The sequence below is a fragment of the Pantherophis guttatus genome, chromosome 8 (assembly GCF_059756535.1).
Source record: "Pantherophis guttatus breed Tessera chromosome 8, ASM5975653v1, whole genome shotgun sequence".
NCBI classification, from domain to species: domain Eukaryota; kingdom Metazoa; phylum Chordata; class Lepidosauria; order Squamata; family Colubridae; genus Pantherophis; species Pantherophis guttatus.
Window position 1 is genome coordinate 53,314,479 of NC_142070.1, and position 19,008 is coordinate 53,333,486.

At 37.9% G+C, this 19,008-nt stretch overlaps 1 protein-coding gene across 47 annotated transcripts in view; it reads right to left on the bottom strand.

Moving 5' to 3' along the window:
- PALLD (palladin, cytoskeletal associated protein) overlaps positions 1 to 19,008 on the bottom strand; it is a 456,066-nt gene that overhangs the window by 21,872 nt on the left and 415,186 nt on the right. For all 47 annotated transcript variants that reach the window (XM_087875167.1, XM_087875165.1, XM_087875164.1 and 44 more), the window contains 5 exons: positions 18,678 to 18,899; positions 10,867 to 11,016; positions 6,291 to 6,385; positions 4,285 to 4,417; positions 1,081 to 1,288 (listed from right to left, as the gene is read on the bottom strand). In XM_087875167.1, the coding sequence (XP_087731293.1) occupies positions 1,081 to 1,288; positions 4,285 to 4,417; positions 6,291 to 6,385; positions 10,867 to 11,016; positions 18,678 to 18,899 (808 nt within the window). The remainder of the gene's footprint in view (positions 1 to 1,080; positions 1,289 to 4,284; positions 4,418 to 6,290; positions 6,386 to 10,866; positions 11,017 to 18,677; positions 18,900 to 19,008) is intronic.

The window sequence follows — 19,008 nt, forward strand, 5'->3', positions numbered from 1 at the left end:
CTACTAATAAGAAAGCAAGCAGAGGTTCATTCAGTTTGCACTGATCATGGAACAAGGAGCTAGACTTCTTAGCAATTTGAGCTTTCTGTTATGCCTGAATATGGCCAGGATTTCATCAAAAAAACAAAGCAGAGATTCTTTTCTCTTATCAAAATTTATTTATGAATACTTTCTAATAGAAACTGACAGAGAAGCAAACAGGTCAAGAAAAGTTTTTCATACCTTCTGCAGGATATAGAGCTATTGATGTATTTCTTTCACATTAAGGCCTTTTAAAATATTCTAATTTTGGAGCTAGTTTTATATGAATGGCTGCCACATAATAAATATTCTAACCACTGCTGACAATGGACAATGGCTGGCTTCAAGGCTCTTTTATCTATAAAAGTGAGATCAACTATCTCCAAGTGCCAGCTTGATGGGCATGACTCAGATGCTTCCTGTTGGTTCATTTACATAATCACATAGCATTATGGATGCTACTCACATAAAAGCTAGTTTTAAAGATCCCCATAAATAAATGCATTTGCATTTCAGACAAGTCATTTGCTGCTTACAACTGGAATAATACAGTAATGAATCCAAATCATCAGCTACAACACAATCCACCCAGATCTCCTAAACATCTGTTATGTAGTTCCAAAACAGTGATGGCAGCATAGATTATATTCATCCCTTTTGGTGATCTACATTCATTCAGTTATTAAGAGTGAGGCTAATTTTCTTGCTTCTTGCTTCCTGTATGACATTGCTTTATAAAAAGAGGTCTTAGCTGGCAGCTCCAATGTGCCAGACTACAATTCATTCATAAACTGTCACCACATCCCAATATACATCTTAGGCACCTTCAAGATAGTCATCTACCATTTTCTGTAATATGGGTTTTTAATACTAGCCTGTTACAGGACTGTTACAAAGTATAAAGAGAATGGATAGCATAATAATAGGCTTAAAAATAACCAGGAAACTTTTGTCAAATGGCAAAATGTGTGCTAAAAAGAATTATAGAGAAAGGAGCCACAGTTGATCTTTATGTTCAGGCACTCAAATCCATTTTTTCAAATTATGCAAATGTCCTACCTGTCACAATCAGTTCCAGGCTGAAAGTGTTCTGGCCAGCTCGATTAGTGGCAATACATGTATAGATGCCAGCATCCCTTGCTGTGACTGGCTCTATGATTAAGGAGTGTATACCATTTTCCCGTACAAGCATTTTGTGGGAATTATCAGAACGTATTACTCTTCCATTAAGTTGCCAGTTGATGTCGGGAGTTGGCAAGCCACTGACCTTAAATAAAATACACCACAGTCCTCAGGAAAGCAAAAGTATACAAAGACTGTAGAAAAGCTGTGACAATTTGTTTCAGTGCACCGTATTCTGTTATCCCAGAGGACCAATGGATAAAAATTCATCAACTCTTTCTGCATATATGAGCAAACTTTTTAGTATTCATAGATTTCATTGAGGCAAGCAGTTCTATTTGAATGGAAATTAAATTAATTGTTAATTTCTATTAACAAAATTAAATACCACAATTCACAGAATGAAAAGATTTTATGCCTTGTGATATTTTTTACATTTAATAATATCTTGATTGTTACCTTCAAAGAGGAATGTGTTGAAAAGGTTTCATTGAACAAAATTTCTTTTCAACTGTACACTATTCAGGAAATTAAACTCCATATTCAGGATCCTATCAATCAAATTTCAGCTTGTTGAATGATAAATATAAATAAATAACAATTCCTGCTAAAGTTGCTTTAGCAGCCATGTTATGAGAAAGATTTTCAAAGCACTCCAATAACATTCTGACTTACCTAAATACAATTGAAATTCACTAGTATTTAACTTTGAAGATTTAAAAAAGTTTTTAAAAGGAATATACAGGGCAAAACAATTTTGTTTAATATTTACAAATGTTAATGTACAGATACAGTATATTCTATTATATAGATCACTTTCCTACCAGACAACTTCCTCATATAGACCTTGGGTGGGATAATAATATGACATGTTACTCCAACAATGATTTTTAGGATAATGTAAATACATAATGTTTACTTAAGTATAACTCAATCCCTTAATATCTAAAATCATTCTCATGTATTTGTAAAAATATAAATATAATACACATATAAAATTCAGTCAATATACAAGTAGTCCTTGTCCTACGACCATTCATTTAGCAATTGTTTAAAGTTACAACAGTATTGGAAAAAGTGACTTATCACTAGTCCTCACACTTACAACCATTGCAGCAGTCTCATGGTTATGTGACCAAAATTTGTGTGCTTGGTAACCAGCATGTATTTAGATTGGACACAGAATCCTGGAGCCACATGGTTGCCATTTGCAACCATCCTAGATGGCTTCTGGAAGAAGCCAATGGAAGAAGCCAATGGGCTCGGGATAGGGGTTACTCCTCTATCCTGGTCCTGTTAGACCTCTCAGCGGCTTTTGATACCATCGACCATGGTATCATGTTACGCCGGCTGGAGGGACTGGGAGTGGGGGGCACCATTTTGCGGTGGTTCTCCTCCTATCTCTCCGACCGGTCGCAATCCGTGTTGACAGGGGGGCAGCGGTCGACCCCGAGGCGCCTTGTTTGTGGGGTGCCACAAGGGTCGGTCCTCTCGCCCCTCCTGTTCAACATTTATGTGAAGCCACTGGGTGAGATCATCCGTGGTTTTGGGGTGGAGTTCCATCAGTACGCTGATGATACTCAGCTGTACATCTCCACCCCAGACCATCCCAACGATGCCTTGGAAGTGATGTCCCAGTGCCTGGAGGCCGTGCGGGTCTGGATGGGGAGAAACAGGCTTCGACTCAACCCTTCCAAGACCGAGTGGCTGTGGCTGCCGGCGTCCCGGTATAGCCAGCTGACGCCATCGCTGGTTATTGGGGGCGAATCACTGGCCCCCACGGAAAGGGCCCGCAACTTGGGCGTCCTCCTGGATGCACGGCTGTCTTTAGAAGGGCATATGACGGTCGTGGCCAGGGGGGCTTTTTATCAGGTTCGCCTGATACGCCAGTTGCGTCCCTTTCTGGATCGGGACTCCCTATGCACAGTCACTCAAGCACTCGTCACCTCTCGTCTGGACTATTGTAACGCTCTCTACATGGGGCTCCCCTTGGGGTATACCCGGAGGCTCCAACTGGTGCAGAATGCGGCTGCGCGGGGGATTATGGGAGCGACGGGGCGCTCCCATGTGACTCCTCTCCTGCGCGAGCTGCATTGGCTTCCGGTGGACTTCCGGCTGCGCTTCAAGGTGTTGGTGATCACCTTTAAAGTGCTCCATGGCTTAGGGCCAGGGTACTTACGGGACCGCCTTCTGCCACCAATAGCCTCCCACCGGCCACTTCGCTCCCACAGAGAGGGCCTCCTCAGGGTGCCGTCGGCTAGACAATGCCGGCTGGCGACCCCCAGGAGGAGAGCCTTCTCTGTGGTGGCACCTACCCTTTGGAACAATCTAGCCCCCAGAGATACGAGTGATCTCCGACCTCCGGACTTTTCGTTGGGCCCAAAAAACTCATCTCTTTCAGTTAGCTGGTCTCTTTTGATTTTATGATTTTATGTTGATTTTAAATTTTGATGTGGATTTAAATTGATAAATTTTAAACTATGGGCCAAATTTAATTATTTTAAATCTATTTTTAATCGTACTTTATGTATAAATGTTTTATTTTGGCTGTTCACTGCCCTGAGTCCGAAAGGAGAAGGGCAGTATAGAAATTGGAATAATAAATAAATAATAAATAAATAAATAAGAAGCCAGAGTCACTTAATGACTATGTAATTCACTGAACAACTGCAGTGATTTGCTTAACAGCAAATGTGGCAACAAGGTAATAAAATCAGGCACAACTCCCTTAATAAACACCTTTCTTAGCAACAGAAATTCTGATCATAATTGTGGTCATAAATCAATGTACCTGTAACCTACCATACTTTTTGGAGTATAAGACGCATTCTCCCCCCACCCTCCCAAAAAAAGAGGGTGGAAATGTTGGTGCGTCTTATACACTGAATACAGCCATTATTGGCCTCCTGAAACCCTGCCCCATGCACCCCGTTTTTGCCAAAAACAGGCCCGTTTTTCGCAAAAACAGGATGCACAGAGGGTTTGGGAGGCCTGCAGAGAGCTCCTGGGGGCCGGGGAAGGCAAAAACTTATTTTTCTTGTTTACCTTTTCGAAATCTTGGTGCGTCTTAAACTCCAGTGTGTCTTATAGTCAGAAAAATACAGTATATGGTCAATATTAAAAATAAAAATTTAAATGTACCTTGCAATCCATTCTACAAAGTTTTCCTTCTTGAACTATCAGATCTCCTGGAGCCTGCAGGAAATGTGGTCGGAAGAAGCGTTCCTGGATTGGTTCATTTTCATCTCCACTATCCCTTGATCGAGACCGTGGTCTATAGATAATATGTAAGTCACCCCATAAATATAGTATATTTCCAAATTTATTCACATTGATATAGCTCAAACAGATATTATTGCAGATTGTTAACTCTTTCAATGAAAATTATTCATGGTTACTGCTACTTATCTCCAAGTCTTCTCCATTTGTCCTTCTCAAATAATCACCTCTGCATTTCATTCCCATCTCATTATAAACAGGGATGCAAAGAAAACACAAATTGCTTTCTAGGTTCAAGCATATGATGAAAAAGATTTTCTTTTTTCCACTCCAGTTTAATTTACTTCATCGACAGACAAGCAGAACTATAATACTTTACCTAATGAATTGCAATCTGCCAAGAGCTGTTTCATAATTTACACATCAACTATCAGTATATTCCTTGTTGAGATTTTTCAACTTTTTTGGGTCTGTACAATAAGCATCTGTCACATCAATAACAGAATAACAAAATGCATTACAGTAGTCCAGGAGACAGACCAAAAAATGAAATTGTTAACTAAAAAGTCCTAAATAATTGTTTTGCTTATTATTTTTATTGAAGGGTACAATTAAAAGCTTAATTATTAAAAGTAACAATCTCATATAAATACGAAAAATATCATAAGAACTAAAACATTATTTAGCTCAGTTCAGATTCAACAAATTTTCAGTTATGTAATGCAATATTTGTCACTTAATTTTTTTGCAATCTAAAATTTGTATGTTTCATCTCTGAAAATGGGTTCAGTTTGAAAAGTCAACTTTTAAAGCAGGGGTGAAATGCTCCCAGTTTGGACCGGATCGCCTGATCCGGTAGCGATGGCAGCGGGTGCTTTGGAGAACCGGTAGCAAAAATCCCTGCGCCCCCCACCACCATGCCCAGCTGAGCCGCACGATCATCAGAGACTTTTTTTAAAAAAACTTTTAAAAGCATTTTTTCTGCAACTTCTTCTGCTGAAAAAATGCTTTTAAAAGTAAAAAAAAAGCCTCTGATGATCGTGCGGCTCAGCTGGGATCGTCAGAGGCTTTTCAAAGCATTTTTTTCTGCAACCTCTTCCGCCAAAGAGATGGTTAAAAAAATGCTTTGAAAAGCCTCTATGGATCAGGCAACACAGCTGGGATCGTCAGAGCCTTTTCAAAGCATTTTTAACCACCTTTTCTGCTGAAGAGGTTGCAGAAAAAAATGCTTTAAAAGTCTCTCTGACGATCCCAGCTGAGTTGCCTGATCATCTGCATTTGCCAGAAAAAATGCTTTGAAAAGTTAAAAAAAAAAGTTGGCCAGTCACATTACCCCCTCCAACCAAGCCATGCCAACAGAACCGGTAGTAACAAATTTTACATTTCACCCCTGTTTTAAAGCATCAGATAAATACAGAGGAGAGATCCAGTCAGTAATATCAATAAATAAAGTAATAATGATAAAAAATAAAAAAATATTTATACAGGTAGTCCTTAACATAAAACAGTTCATTTAGTGACTGTTCAAAGTTTCAATGACACTGAAAAAAGTGACTTATGACCATTTTTCACACTTACAACCATAGCACCATCCCCATGGTCACATGATCAAAATTCAGATGCTTGGCAACTGACTCCTATTCTAGGACACTTGAAATGTCCTGGGGTCATGTGATCACATTTTGTGACCTTCTGACAAGCAAAGTCAATGGGTAAGCCAGATTCACTTAACAACCGTGTTACTAACTTAACAACTGCAGTGATTTACTTAACAAATTTGGTAAGGAAGGAAGATCGTAAAGTGGGGCAAAACGCACTTAACAAATGTCTTACTTAGCAACAGAAATTTTGGGCTCAGTTGTGGTCGTAAGTCAAGGACTACCTTTATTAGAGCCATAAATTTTTCCTAAGTTCATAATTAATAATACCTTCTGATATGAGGCTGGCTAGGTGGTGTCCTGGGGCTGCGTCCTCTCTGATTGACAGCTTGGACCATCAATCGTCCTGTACAGCTTATTCTCCCCTAGCATTTGAAATTAAAAAAGAGAAAAATAATATAGATGAAAAACAGTTTTACTGAATAGCCTTCTTTTAACAATTAAGTCTTCTAACTGTCCTTTAAATTGTTAATTACATACTTCTACAAAGTGTTTTGTTTTTAAAGATTAAATATATATATATATTTTGGAGTTATTTCCATTGTAGGGTAATTACATATTTCACATGAACTATTGCAAGCCCAACAAGGAATGAGGTGGTCAGTGAATACTCAGAAACTTAGAAATATGATTTGACTGGAAGCGTTGCGGCGAGACAGTCGGGGAATAGCGGGCTCTGATGAGCCTTGTGAAATCCCGGGCTGACAAACCGCTGTCGAGGGGTCTTCGGACCAGATCTGTCCTGTAGGGATGGAGAAGAAGGAGAAGCACCTTGGACAACCAAGAGGAACAGGCAAGTTCCTTGGAGGTCGGACGAAACTCTTCAACTCGGCGGCGGTGACGGTGGCCATTGCAGCTGTCATAAAGCTGGGGCAACCGGACCAAGTCCTGAGCAGGAGCGATGATTTGGACGGAGTACTGATGCCGGGTGAGTGATTGCCAGCTCACAGGTTAAAAAGAAATATTTTGAAATTGTTAAAAGGTGTCCCTGTGAAGAAACAGCAGCTAATGGGCGTGGGGGAATTTGAATGAAGGAAGAAGAACAAAGCAGAAGTTTAAAGTGTCAAAGCCTGAAACGAAACTTTTGGACTAGAATGGGTGGAGATAATTAAAATATTAGAAGAAAAAACCCATAATAGATGTGAAGAGGATTGGAAAGAACTTTTAAAAAAATTTTGACCATTGAAGGAAAAATAAAGGAAAACTCAAAATGTTAAAAGGAGGTTCTGCACAAGTGCTTTTTAATTTTATTTCTGCAGGAGCAAAGTGGCTGCCAGTCAGAATCAATTTACTTCACCTGGAAATGCTAATCAAGAGAGGCATCTACAGGTGGAAAAAAACATTACAACACTTAACTTGTATTTTGGAAAAAAACATTTTAAAATGATAAGAGCGGTGGGAACTTCTGAGGAGGATTTGTTTGCTTGCAAACTGTTTGACCTCGATAACGAAAGAAGGTGAAGTATAATAAAACTTAAAATTGGAATAACAACAACTCAGAAATAACAAGATGGTGCAGGAACTAATTGAAATAATTAAAAGGATGCATATACCACTGAAAGTGGAATTAAATGAAATGTTTACAATGATGCATGGAAAACCTAAACCTGATAAACTAGAAATTGCGTTAGAACATACCCAAGTGGAGAAAGAAACTATGAATGAGAAGCAAGAAAGTGACACTGAAGAGAAAGACAAAGACATTGACTATGAAAAATCAAATGATTATGTGGGGTTAACAATGACAAAAATAGAGAAGGTGGAAAGAGACAAGGAGAGAAAGAAGGGGAGAAGAGAAAAAATATAAAAAATTCAAACGATTACACTGAGATTAACAGTGGGAAAATAAGAAAGATGAAAAGGGGAAGGAGGAGACCAGTTGGAAATACAGGGCAAATTAGGAGAGTAAAGGACTTTAAAATTGGGGTGGGGAGGGAAAAAGAAAAAAATAAGAAAATGGGATGAAGGGAGAAAGGAGTAGCTGTTGGAAAGGAAAAAGGAAAATATGTTTTAGATATTTAGAATTATAAATGAATTTTAGTAAGTTCAATATAGGAGATTGTAATACTTGGAATGCTTTTAAATGAACTGCAGTAAATTCAATACAAGAGATTGTAATACGTGGAATGTCTTTAATTGTAATTATGGAATTCAGCTAAAGCATTTGAAATTATATTGTATTGTGAAAATTAAGTTTGTTTAATGTTTAATAAGAAGAGATTAAGTTACTGTTGGCAATAATTGAAATTAACTTTTAAGAGGAGGAAATATTACTAATTATGATTATGGTTTACTATGAAGAAATGTAGATAATATATATACTTGAAAAAGAAATGGAAAATTGGGTTTACTTTAAAAAACAATGGTAATTAAGAAATAGAAACGAATGATTTTAATGTTATATATTTAAGTGAATTGTAGTAAGATATTTGATTGTAGTATTTGGATTAATTGATAAAGTCTTTAATGGAAAAGAGGGAAGGAAATGGGTTATATATGTAAAATTGTATGAATATTAATATCTGTGATTAGAATAATGGAATTTAGGGAAAACACTTGAAATGGTATTATGTGGTGAAAAGGGAGAAATGGGAAATATTTGAACAGGATGATTTAGAGTTAGGGTTAGGTATTAGAAAAATGATTGATTTTAAATTAAAGGGTTTGAACTTGGAGAAAGCAACGAGAGGAGGAGAAAAAAGAAAATTTGACTAAGATTAGGGATTAGGGCAAATGGTAATATTGGTTATATATCAGAAGGAACAAGGAAAAGAAAATAAAAATTACAGAGAAAGAGTATTATGCCAGGTTTTCCTACGTAACCAAGGTTTTTCTGCAGCCCTAGCTCAGTAGAATCACATCCACTCGATTCTGGGCTTTTTTTCTTTCTGGCAGCCAGCAAGTTCTGGTGCCAGGTGAGAGACTTATATTGATCTATTTCTGGCTCATTAGCCATCATCAGTAAGCCACACCCACATCTCATGTATCCTCCCTGTAAAGGTACAGTATCTATTTTCTTACTTCTTCGTAGGATTTATGTGTGTTTTTCCTCTAGCCAGGTTTTCCTACGTAACCAAGGTTTTTCTGCAGCCCTAGCTCAGGAAAAACACATCCGGACATGCCACACAGGCCACGGGAAAGCCAAGAGTCAGTGGGCAGAAGCGGGTGAGGGACCGCAGGCGTCTTGTCTTCACGTGGCGGCACTGGCAGATGGAAGGCAGATGCATGGGGGAAGGCAGGCAATTCTGATGTGTTGTGCAGGTCACAGGCAAGCTGAGAGATATGAAGATGACCCTCCAGCAGCCGCCCACCTACTCCATCCCAACGTCTCTTGGCTTTCCTGTGGCCCGCGCAACACATCCAGATTGCCTGCCTCCCCTCCCCTGCCTCTGCCTCTCTGCCTGCTGCTGGTGCCACCATGCAAGATGAGCCTCCCACAGCCGGCCGCCCCAGCCCACCGACTCTCGGCTTTCCTACAACACATGTGGCACGTCCGAATCACATGCCTTCCCACCTCTGCCTCCACCTGTTTGGACAGGTAATCAACTCATCTATGCTATGAGGGCTGCTGCTCGACACCATTGGCCCCCATGCCCTTGTTGCCTCCGGTGCTGGCCATGCCCATGCCCACCCACCCGGCTGATGACAACCTTAACTGGATCTTATTTTTGGGGTAGGGATTATATTAGGAGCATGCTAAAAAATCAGGCTAGGGCTTATTTTTTGGTTAGGTCTTATTTTTGGGGAAACACAGCAGAACTATATCTAAAATTATACAACTAATTAAACTTATACTCTGTATATAATTATTTAGTATTTATTTGATTTTTATCCAGCCTTTATTACTTTATAAGTAACTCAAGGCAGCAAACATACATAATACTCCTTCCTCTTCCTTTTTCTTCACAACAACCACCTGTGAGGTGAGTTGGGCTGAGAGAGTGTAACTGGCCCAAGGTAACCCAGCTGTCTGTCATGGCTAATGCAGGATTAGAACTCAAATCGTTTCGTTTCTAGCCTGATGCCTTAACCACTAGACAAAACTGGATCTCCTGTTTCATAATTCATAATTATGAATTCATAATTGCTATTATGGAACCTACAAACACATAAATGCACACTGTAAGTTCCATAAATTATATATTTCTTATAATAAAATATACTAACAATACAGTTTTATAGTCAGAATATCTGGCTACAGAAACAGAACCCAGTCAGTCCCTGCTCAGTTGCTTGCCTTCAAAAATGCCAGCAACAGTTTAGGAAATTTTTTGTCTACACACCAGTCATTAAACCCTGAAGCACAACACAGACAAACAGATAATGGCTGTGAAGGCCTATACAGTATATTGTGCCTTTTCTGCTGGAGAACAGAGCAGAGCAGAGCAGAGCAGAGCAGAGCAGAGGAGAGGAGAGGAAGGGCATAAGGACATGTGGTAGGCTTTACTATGGAAGAATATGAATAAAGTGAACTCTGCCATTAGAGATGGGGAGAAATATGGTTTTTCATCATAATATATAGTTCTACTCAGACATAATCAGAAGTAGAAGAGTTTGGAATAATCAGTGATTAGCTCAACCAGAAAAGCACATCAGACTGCAAATGCAGAATGTTTACCTAGTAACATCTATATAAGGACAGTTGCTTAAAGAAACAGTTTTGAATCATTCCCCAACGGCTCTGTATTCTCAGCTTGGCATCATGAGTATGATATGATTTGAGAAGGCTTAAATATTACTTACCCTAGAATGACATCATTTCTCAATTAAATCTTTAACTCAGACTGTGAATGTAAACAATCTGGGCCCAGGAGCATACTGATTCTATAGCTAAGATTTGATCTACCTGTGGATTGGTAGCCATGACAGTATAATTCCCATCATCATCAAGGGTGGAGGCAGTAGTACGGAGAGAGCAGGTCCCATCAGGTTCTCTTTGCATCCAATAATGCTCATTCCTTTTAGAAATTTGCTTTCCATCTTTGAACCAATAGATCTATATTCAGAGAAATCAAAACCAAAACAATGAAAGGAAAAATAGTTATAATCTGTGAATGAAGAATGAATCCAAGTGCTGATTTCTGAAAAAAATAAATAAATAAAAAGGATCTAGAAGAAATTCCTACCTTTCCTTCTGTTATTTGGAACAAATACTTGAAAAATAAACAGCTAGTTCACTTCATTGGCTTAATAGCGAGTAATGCATGTATTTGTGTTTGAAGCAAAATTCCAGATTGAGATGGTGTAAAATGGTGGAGAAATTAGTTCTCCTGTTGCTGTTGCATTACAATTTCCACTTTCTCTCATCTTTGCCCCCAAAGTACCGTATTTTTCAGAGTATAAGGCGTACCCTTTTCCCACAAAAAAGAGGGTGAAAATCTGGGTGCGTCTTATACTCCGAATGTAGCCCTGCCCAGCCTCGCAAACGGAGATTTCAGAGGCTGAAAGAAGCCTCTGAAAGAAGCTTCAGGAAAAAAGCCTCTAAAAGGCTTTTATCTAAAATAATATAGCAAGTAACAAAAGAATCAGTAAAGGTTCTAACCAAACTATGCTAACAAATCTGGAGAATGACACAATAATCAACATTTCAGAAGAGGTTAATCTATATACCAATACCAAAGAAAGGAGATTGAACAGAGTACAGATAGTCCTTCAGAATAAAAGCCTCTGAAAGAAGCTTCAGAAAAAAAAGCCTCCAAACAGAGCCTCCAAACAAAGCCTTTTTTTTTCTGAAGCTCTGTTTCGGAGGCTTTCAGAGGCATAAAAAAAAGCAAGGCACAGAGCTCACAACCAACAAACCTGTTGCTAAAATTCACCTCTGGGAACAGCTGATTGGGGGTATTCTGGGAGGCCGATCCACTCACCAATCAGCTCTTTTCTTATTTTCTTCCCCAAAAACTAAGGTGCGTTTTATACTCTGGTGAGTCTTATACTCCGAAAAATACAGTAAATAGTGATACTTTTCTATGTACATTTTTTCTCGTAACATTATACTGCTAGTCATGCCAGCAACATAATGTCCAATTAGGCTCCCTAGATTCAATCAGAAACCATACCAAACAAGTCAATAAATATTTAGGCTTGAACAATTAATGGAAGTTTTTTATTATCCTACTCTGCCATGGTTTCTCTACCAGATATTGCCACCCATGTTTTTTTAAAGAGTAATATATGTGTCGAATTTATTAATGCTGTTTATAATTACTGGAATTGGTTCATATTGATCATTGTTAAATGAAAAAAGCCAATTTCAATTATACAACAAAACAAAGGGCTTGAATTCTTTATCCTCCCCCCCCCCAATCAATAGTATTATATTTTTACTTGGACCAAGCAAAATAACACAAAATATGCAGAAACCTTTGAACTGTCTAGAACTTTCATTAGACAGGAAAATGTTGTCCCTTCCCCCACACTTATGCAAACCACAAAGTGTTCATTAGTTTTAATCTGAACTTCTGGTTTAATTTTTTTAGTCTGCATGTTTTTTCCTCCTTCCTGCATTCAGTAGAACTCATCTGATGAACGATTTTGGAGAACCCCCCAAACATGCATTCACTTGTGCATCATTTTCATTGGGTCTAATAAAAGTATTATCCAACTGTGAAAGTTAATTATTTTTTACTGCTTTCTAATGTGTACTAAGTTACTAAATCAATTCTACTAGTTCATCAAAAAGATTTGGCTTGGTATTTTGGGATGTGATACTGTATACAAAAATAGCAGCAGTACCATGTACACTTAGTCATTGACTTATAGCCACAACTGAGTCTAAAATTTCTGTTGCTAAGCGAGACAGGTGTTAAGTGAGTTTTGCTCCATTTTACGACCTTTCTTGCCATAGATTTTTAAGTGAACCACTGCAGTTAAGTTAGTAACATGGTTGTTACATGAATTTGGCTTCCTCATTGATTTTGCTTGTCAAAAGGTCGCAAATAGTGATCACATGACCCCGGGACATTGTAAGTGTCATAAGCATGAATTGATTGCTAAGCATTTGAATTTTGATCATGTGACCATGGGGTTGCTGTAAGGGTTGTAAGTGTGAAAAACGGTCATAAATCACTTTTTTCCAATGCCATTGAAACTTTGAACAGTCACTAAACATTATAAATTGAGGACTACCTGTATGTTCAGTACTGGGGTTGTTTATCATAAGTATTAGGAACCAAAAGAAAATTTCCTATTATTTCAGATATATGTGGCCCCCAGTTGTACAAACTGACCTGACCTGGTGATCCTCTACATCACAGTAAGAGAATATCATGTTTACCAGTCTGATCGCGAAACCTGCAGAGGTGGTGGAATAGCTATCTTCTACAAAGTCACTAAACCTAAAAAATATTCAAGTTGCATATGAACTCAATCTTCTGGAAACTACAAACTGTCAAACATCACACTTCACTTTTTACTATGTTACAGAGCCTCCGACTAGGACATCGCACATGCAAACAAGTTAACCACACTACTAACATGGGTAGCCTCTTGCCCATACCCTCTCATCTTTCTGGGTGACCTCAACCTACCTCTTATTAATTAGACAATAAATGAATGTACAACTGAACCCATCCATACAACCCTACATAATGCTGTTACCAATCTAAGTCTAGATCAACTAGTAACTAAGCAACACTAGATTCAACAAAGATGAGACTCGACCTCATCTTCTGCAACAGCTTAAACTCAATTTATGGACTACAAATAAAAGAACCCTTTTCCAACAGTGACCATATCATGATTGTCTTTTGTCTCAATATACACCCTTACAAAAATCCCATAATAATGGGATACCCAACTACAACTTCAAAAAGCCAACTATGATCTCATAGATACCGACCTCTCATCTCTTGATTGGCAAATTCTATTCTCTGACTGTAACACTGCCGAAGACCATTATAACATTTTCTTGCTCAAAGTCAATAGAGTTATTAAACTATATGTACCACTAATCACCACCAAAACCAGGAAAAACAAATTACCCATATCAATGAGAAAGCTCCAATAAAAACAAAAAATCCCTCTGGTAAAAAAACAAAACTGGCTATGTAGCTAACTTTAAAAGCCGCTACAAAAATATATGCCACCAAATAAGGACCGAATGCACCAATTACCACATCAAACAAGAAGAAAACCTTCTGCGCACAAAATCCAACCGTGCCTTCTATAATTTTGTAAACAACAAACTTAAAGACTCAAGATCCATCCCACCCCTAAAAGGACCTAACGGTAAAGAATGCAATGATGAAGCAGTTAAAGCAAACCTCTTTAACACATTCTTCGGCTCAGTCTTTGTAAACAGCAATGGCTCATGCCCAACATTCCCTAGTCGTACCACTAATAACTACAAACATCTAACACAAATAGATTTCACAGAAGATAACATTGAAAAGGCACTATATAGACTAAAACCATCTCTATCTATTGGACCTGATGGACTATGTGCATACTTCTTAAAAAAGCTTTCCACTGCTACAGCAGAACCCCTAAGCATAATCTTTCAGGACCAGCTCCCTACCCAACCTATGGTCACTAACCACGGTCATCCCTATCTTCAAAAAGGGAGACCCCAGCCTAGTTGAAAATTATAGACCAATCTCTTTATGCTGTGTTACCTGCAAAGTCATGGAATCAATCATCAACCAATCCATTACCCTCCACCTAGAAACAGACAACCTACTCTCTAATAAACAATCTGGTTTCAGAAAAAAATTATCCTGTAATCTACAACTTCTACCCTGCAAAAACATATGGACTACAAATCTTGATCAGGGCAAAGCAATAGATGCAATTTACATAGACTTCTGTAAAGCCTTTGATTCAGTGGTACATGACAAACTACTTCTAAAACTAAAATCCTATGGCATCTCTGGACTCCTCCATAATTGGATATGCGTTCCTGTCAAACAGACAACAAGTGGTTAAAATAGGGAGCGCCCTATCAAATCCCGTACCTGTTAATAGTGGTGTCCCCCAAGGCAGCGTTCTAGGACCAACACTCTTCATACTATACATATATGACCTTGGTGATCATATTATAAGTAACTGGGTTCTCTTTGCCGATAATGTTAAACTATTTAACACCACCAGCAATGCTGCTACCTTTCAAAAAGGTAGTAGCATTGCTACCTTTTGTGTTTCTGGCTTTGTGTTGGAATGGTAAAAAAATTGGCAACTCCAAATCTCAACCAACAAATGCTTTGTCTTGCACATTGGCAAAAAGAATCAGAACATAAAATACAAGCTGAGTGGACACGACCTTGTAGATGACCCTCACTCTGTCAAGGACCTTGGAGTACTCATATCAAATGATCTAAGTGCCAAAGCCCACTGTAACAACATTGCCAAAAAGACATTAAGGGTTGTAAACTTAATCTTGCATAGCTTCTTCTCTGGCAATATTACACTATTAACCAGAGCATACAAAACATTTGCTAGACCAATTCTCGACTACAGCTCATCTGTCTGGAAACCGCACTGCATATTGGACATTAATACAACTGAATGTGTCCAGAAATATTTCACAAGAAGTGTCCTCCACTCCTCCACTCGCAACAAAATACCTTATGGCACCAGACTTGAAATTTTGGGCTTAGAAAATTTAGAACTACACCGCCTTCCATATGACCTAAGCATAGCTGATAAAATCATCTGCTACAATGTCCTACCTGTCAACAACTACTTCAGCTTCAACCACAATACACAAGCACACAATAGATACAAACTTAAAGTGAACCACTCCAAACTCGATTGCAGAAAATATGACTTCAGCAACAGAGTGGTCAATGTCTGGAATGCACTACTTGACTGTGGTTTCATCCCCAAACCCCCCAAATTTTAACCTTAGACTGGCTACTGTTGACCTTACCCCTTTCCTAAGAGGTCTGTAAGGGCCGTGCATAAGAGCACAAGCGTGCCTACCGTCCCTGTCCTAATGTTCCCTTTAATTGTATTTATTTTATGTTATACGTATATATATTATCTAATACGTACTTGACACAATAAAGTAAATAAATAAATAAACCTAGACCATTAATTCTTTCTCTGAGTGAATAAATGAGGGTATCTGTATCACTGGCTGTGTCAGATGTTGGTGGATAAAGGCTTTTGAAGAACTAGCACAGGAGGAATGATTAAGAGACTGTGCCAGTTTTCATGAGGACTGCAAACAGTTTTAATGCAGTCAATCCCCCGAAAGCAGCATCATTGTATCATTTTCATTTCCAAGGAAAAATAAAAAGCAGAATGATCCTAAATTGTTATATGCTACAACAATTAATTCAGCCAAGTTCTTCGTTTTTTTGATAGTTGACCACCATCTATTTATTTCAATGTATGAGATAAAGCTATCATTAAATTTTAACAATCGCTTTTAAAGGAGGAATACAGATTGAGTTTCACACTTCCATATAAGGTTACCAGATACTGACAAGAACTGAGTTACTGCAAAGAGAATTTTTTTTTTTCTGGTCTGTCTCTTACTAATCTTATGTGCTGGATTGCAAAATAATGACACTGCCAACAAACAACTTAACAGAGCAATGTGATGGCACAGTTTTTATGTTTCAAAAAAAAACCCTTGTGCTAGTTTGTAAAGCCTAAATCTTAGCAAAGGCTTAGCTGCAAAAATAAGTTCGAACTTGCACACTACACAAATTTCTAGTATTACTTCATAAATGTTGGTCTTGTAAGAGCCAGTAATTATTTTATCATACATTTCTTTCATTACATAATCTGGAAATTTGCCAAGAATATACAAATAAAACATACATAAAGGAGTTTATGCCTTTTACTGTTAATTCAATTTTATAATAATTGATGTATAATTCCTTCCTCTTGCCCCATAGCAATATTCTATATGTAGTCAAACACTTTTCCTTTAGGAAATTACAATTATTTCATATTACTGTTTTCATGTTGCCTTTGTCAAGTTAAATAACATCTTTTTTTTAATCAACCACATGCAGTTTAACTGAGCTGAAGTAAATTTGGGGGGGGAGTGAAAAGATTATCAATATAAATGCAGAATCATATAAATGTCAGAATCTCGAAATTTTGAAGTTCACGTTTAAGGCAGTTTCCTTCTGCCTATATTACCCTCAGATATATTTTACTACCAGACTTAATGGAAAGGATCCTTTTGTTCACTGATACATAGTAAAAGCATCAACGTATACACACATGCACACATACATTTATGTTCCATTTTATACCTAGGAATTTAACAATAATGACAAAGACAACATAATTTCAAATATAACAGTATTGAAACGTTTCTCCTCTTTTTAAATTCCTAAAGAAGACCCCAAAGTCCCTTAGAATTCAGAACACAAAAAACATGTTCTTTCATGAATGCATATTTACAAGAAATAAGTTTTGTACTGGTTATTCACAAACAGAACCTGGAAGGAAAATGCAACAAGAAGCAAAAATGCTGTTCACTCGATCAGTGTTTCTCACTGCAAAGTTGGCTGGGGAATTCTGGGAACTGAAGTCCACATGATTTAAAGTTGCCAAAGTTGAGAAACACTGCACTAGATCACTACTGTACCAAAACATTATGTTGCAATATAACCCCAGGCTTCTAATAAAATAAAGCAATTACAGGAAAAAAGTTAAATTAAGCACAGTGGGGTTGCTTAACATGCATTTCAAATATAATGATGTTCGGTTACACATTCTGAGATGCATATCCTATATAAAATTGCAATATCTTGTGATCTCACAACATCCCTATGGCAAGGTGTAGCACAACCTGTAATTTCAACAGCTTTTTCCAAGCGTTCAGTACAATGCAGTTCAGAGTTGTGGGACCTATACTGGCATCCTGATGCTTGGCAGAGAGAGAAAAGGTGGCAGCGAATAATGGCACATTGAGGCAAAACAGCTATTAGAATGGGTGGCTCTGTTTACCCTCCACTCTAGCTCCATTAAGTCCAACAAAATGTCACCTCAAAAAGATTGCTAGAATTTATAAAACCCACTTATCTAAAAAACATCAAGATTATACATACATAGAGGAGAGTTTGCTACTCTTTGGGACTGCCACCAACAAACGTATTAGTGAAAACATGTATAGCTCTGGCATGCTTCTTTATTGGTTGTGCTGGCTTTGGGCTCTTGGCATTAATATTTCAGGAAAGCATCATTTCTAATTCCTGTTCTCAGCCAATGAGATCATGGATTGAAATCTGGAAAATACTAAACTTGTTTGCTTTTGCTACATGGGTTACAAGTCATGGCTGATGGCATGTCAAGTCTGTTATAGATTAAAACAGGAGCACTGCATTGTTTACATGTTTATTATTAAGAAAAATAGCCTTTAGGTTATTAGTTCCAACCAACAGAACTGAGAATCTACATGCTGGGAAAGCTCCAAAGATCATCCATAAAGATCTAATTGACCTTCCAGTTCACTGAACATTTAAGAAAAACCTGAAAGCATATAGACTAGAATTCAACATTCTCATCATTCATGGTGTCTATACTATATAACAATTTTGATATGAGTTGAAAAACTCCATTTATTCAACACTTGTGTGAATTGGTCACATTTTAAGGAAATTAGAAAAGCCCAAAGAGCATATTTTTCTGAATCTCTATGAAAGATTCCTTTGATGTTTTGTGTGAATTGTCCAAAGTGTTCCCCCCCCCACTCACCTTTAGGTTTGGATTTCCAGACACTCTGCATATAAAAGTGACCGGCATTCCTTCAAATATTTTGTAGTGTTTAAGTTTTGTCTCAAAATATGGGGTCAGGCTGCTATCAGGAACATCTTTCCCATGCTCCACTTCATCATCAGACTCTTCTACTGGAGTTCTTTCCAATCTAAATTCAATCTCACTGATCAGTCTCTGCTCAAAACTGGAGACTTTATATTCCTATAAATAATAGAAAACTCAAATTAGTTAGGTCATTAAGGTCACTTTATCAGGCAGGTTATTTGATGAGATTATAATTATTTTAATTTTCCAGATTTTAATTAAAAAT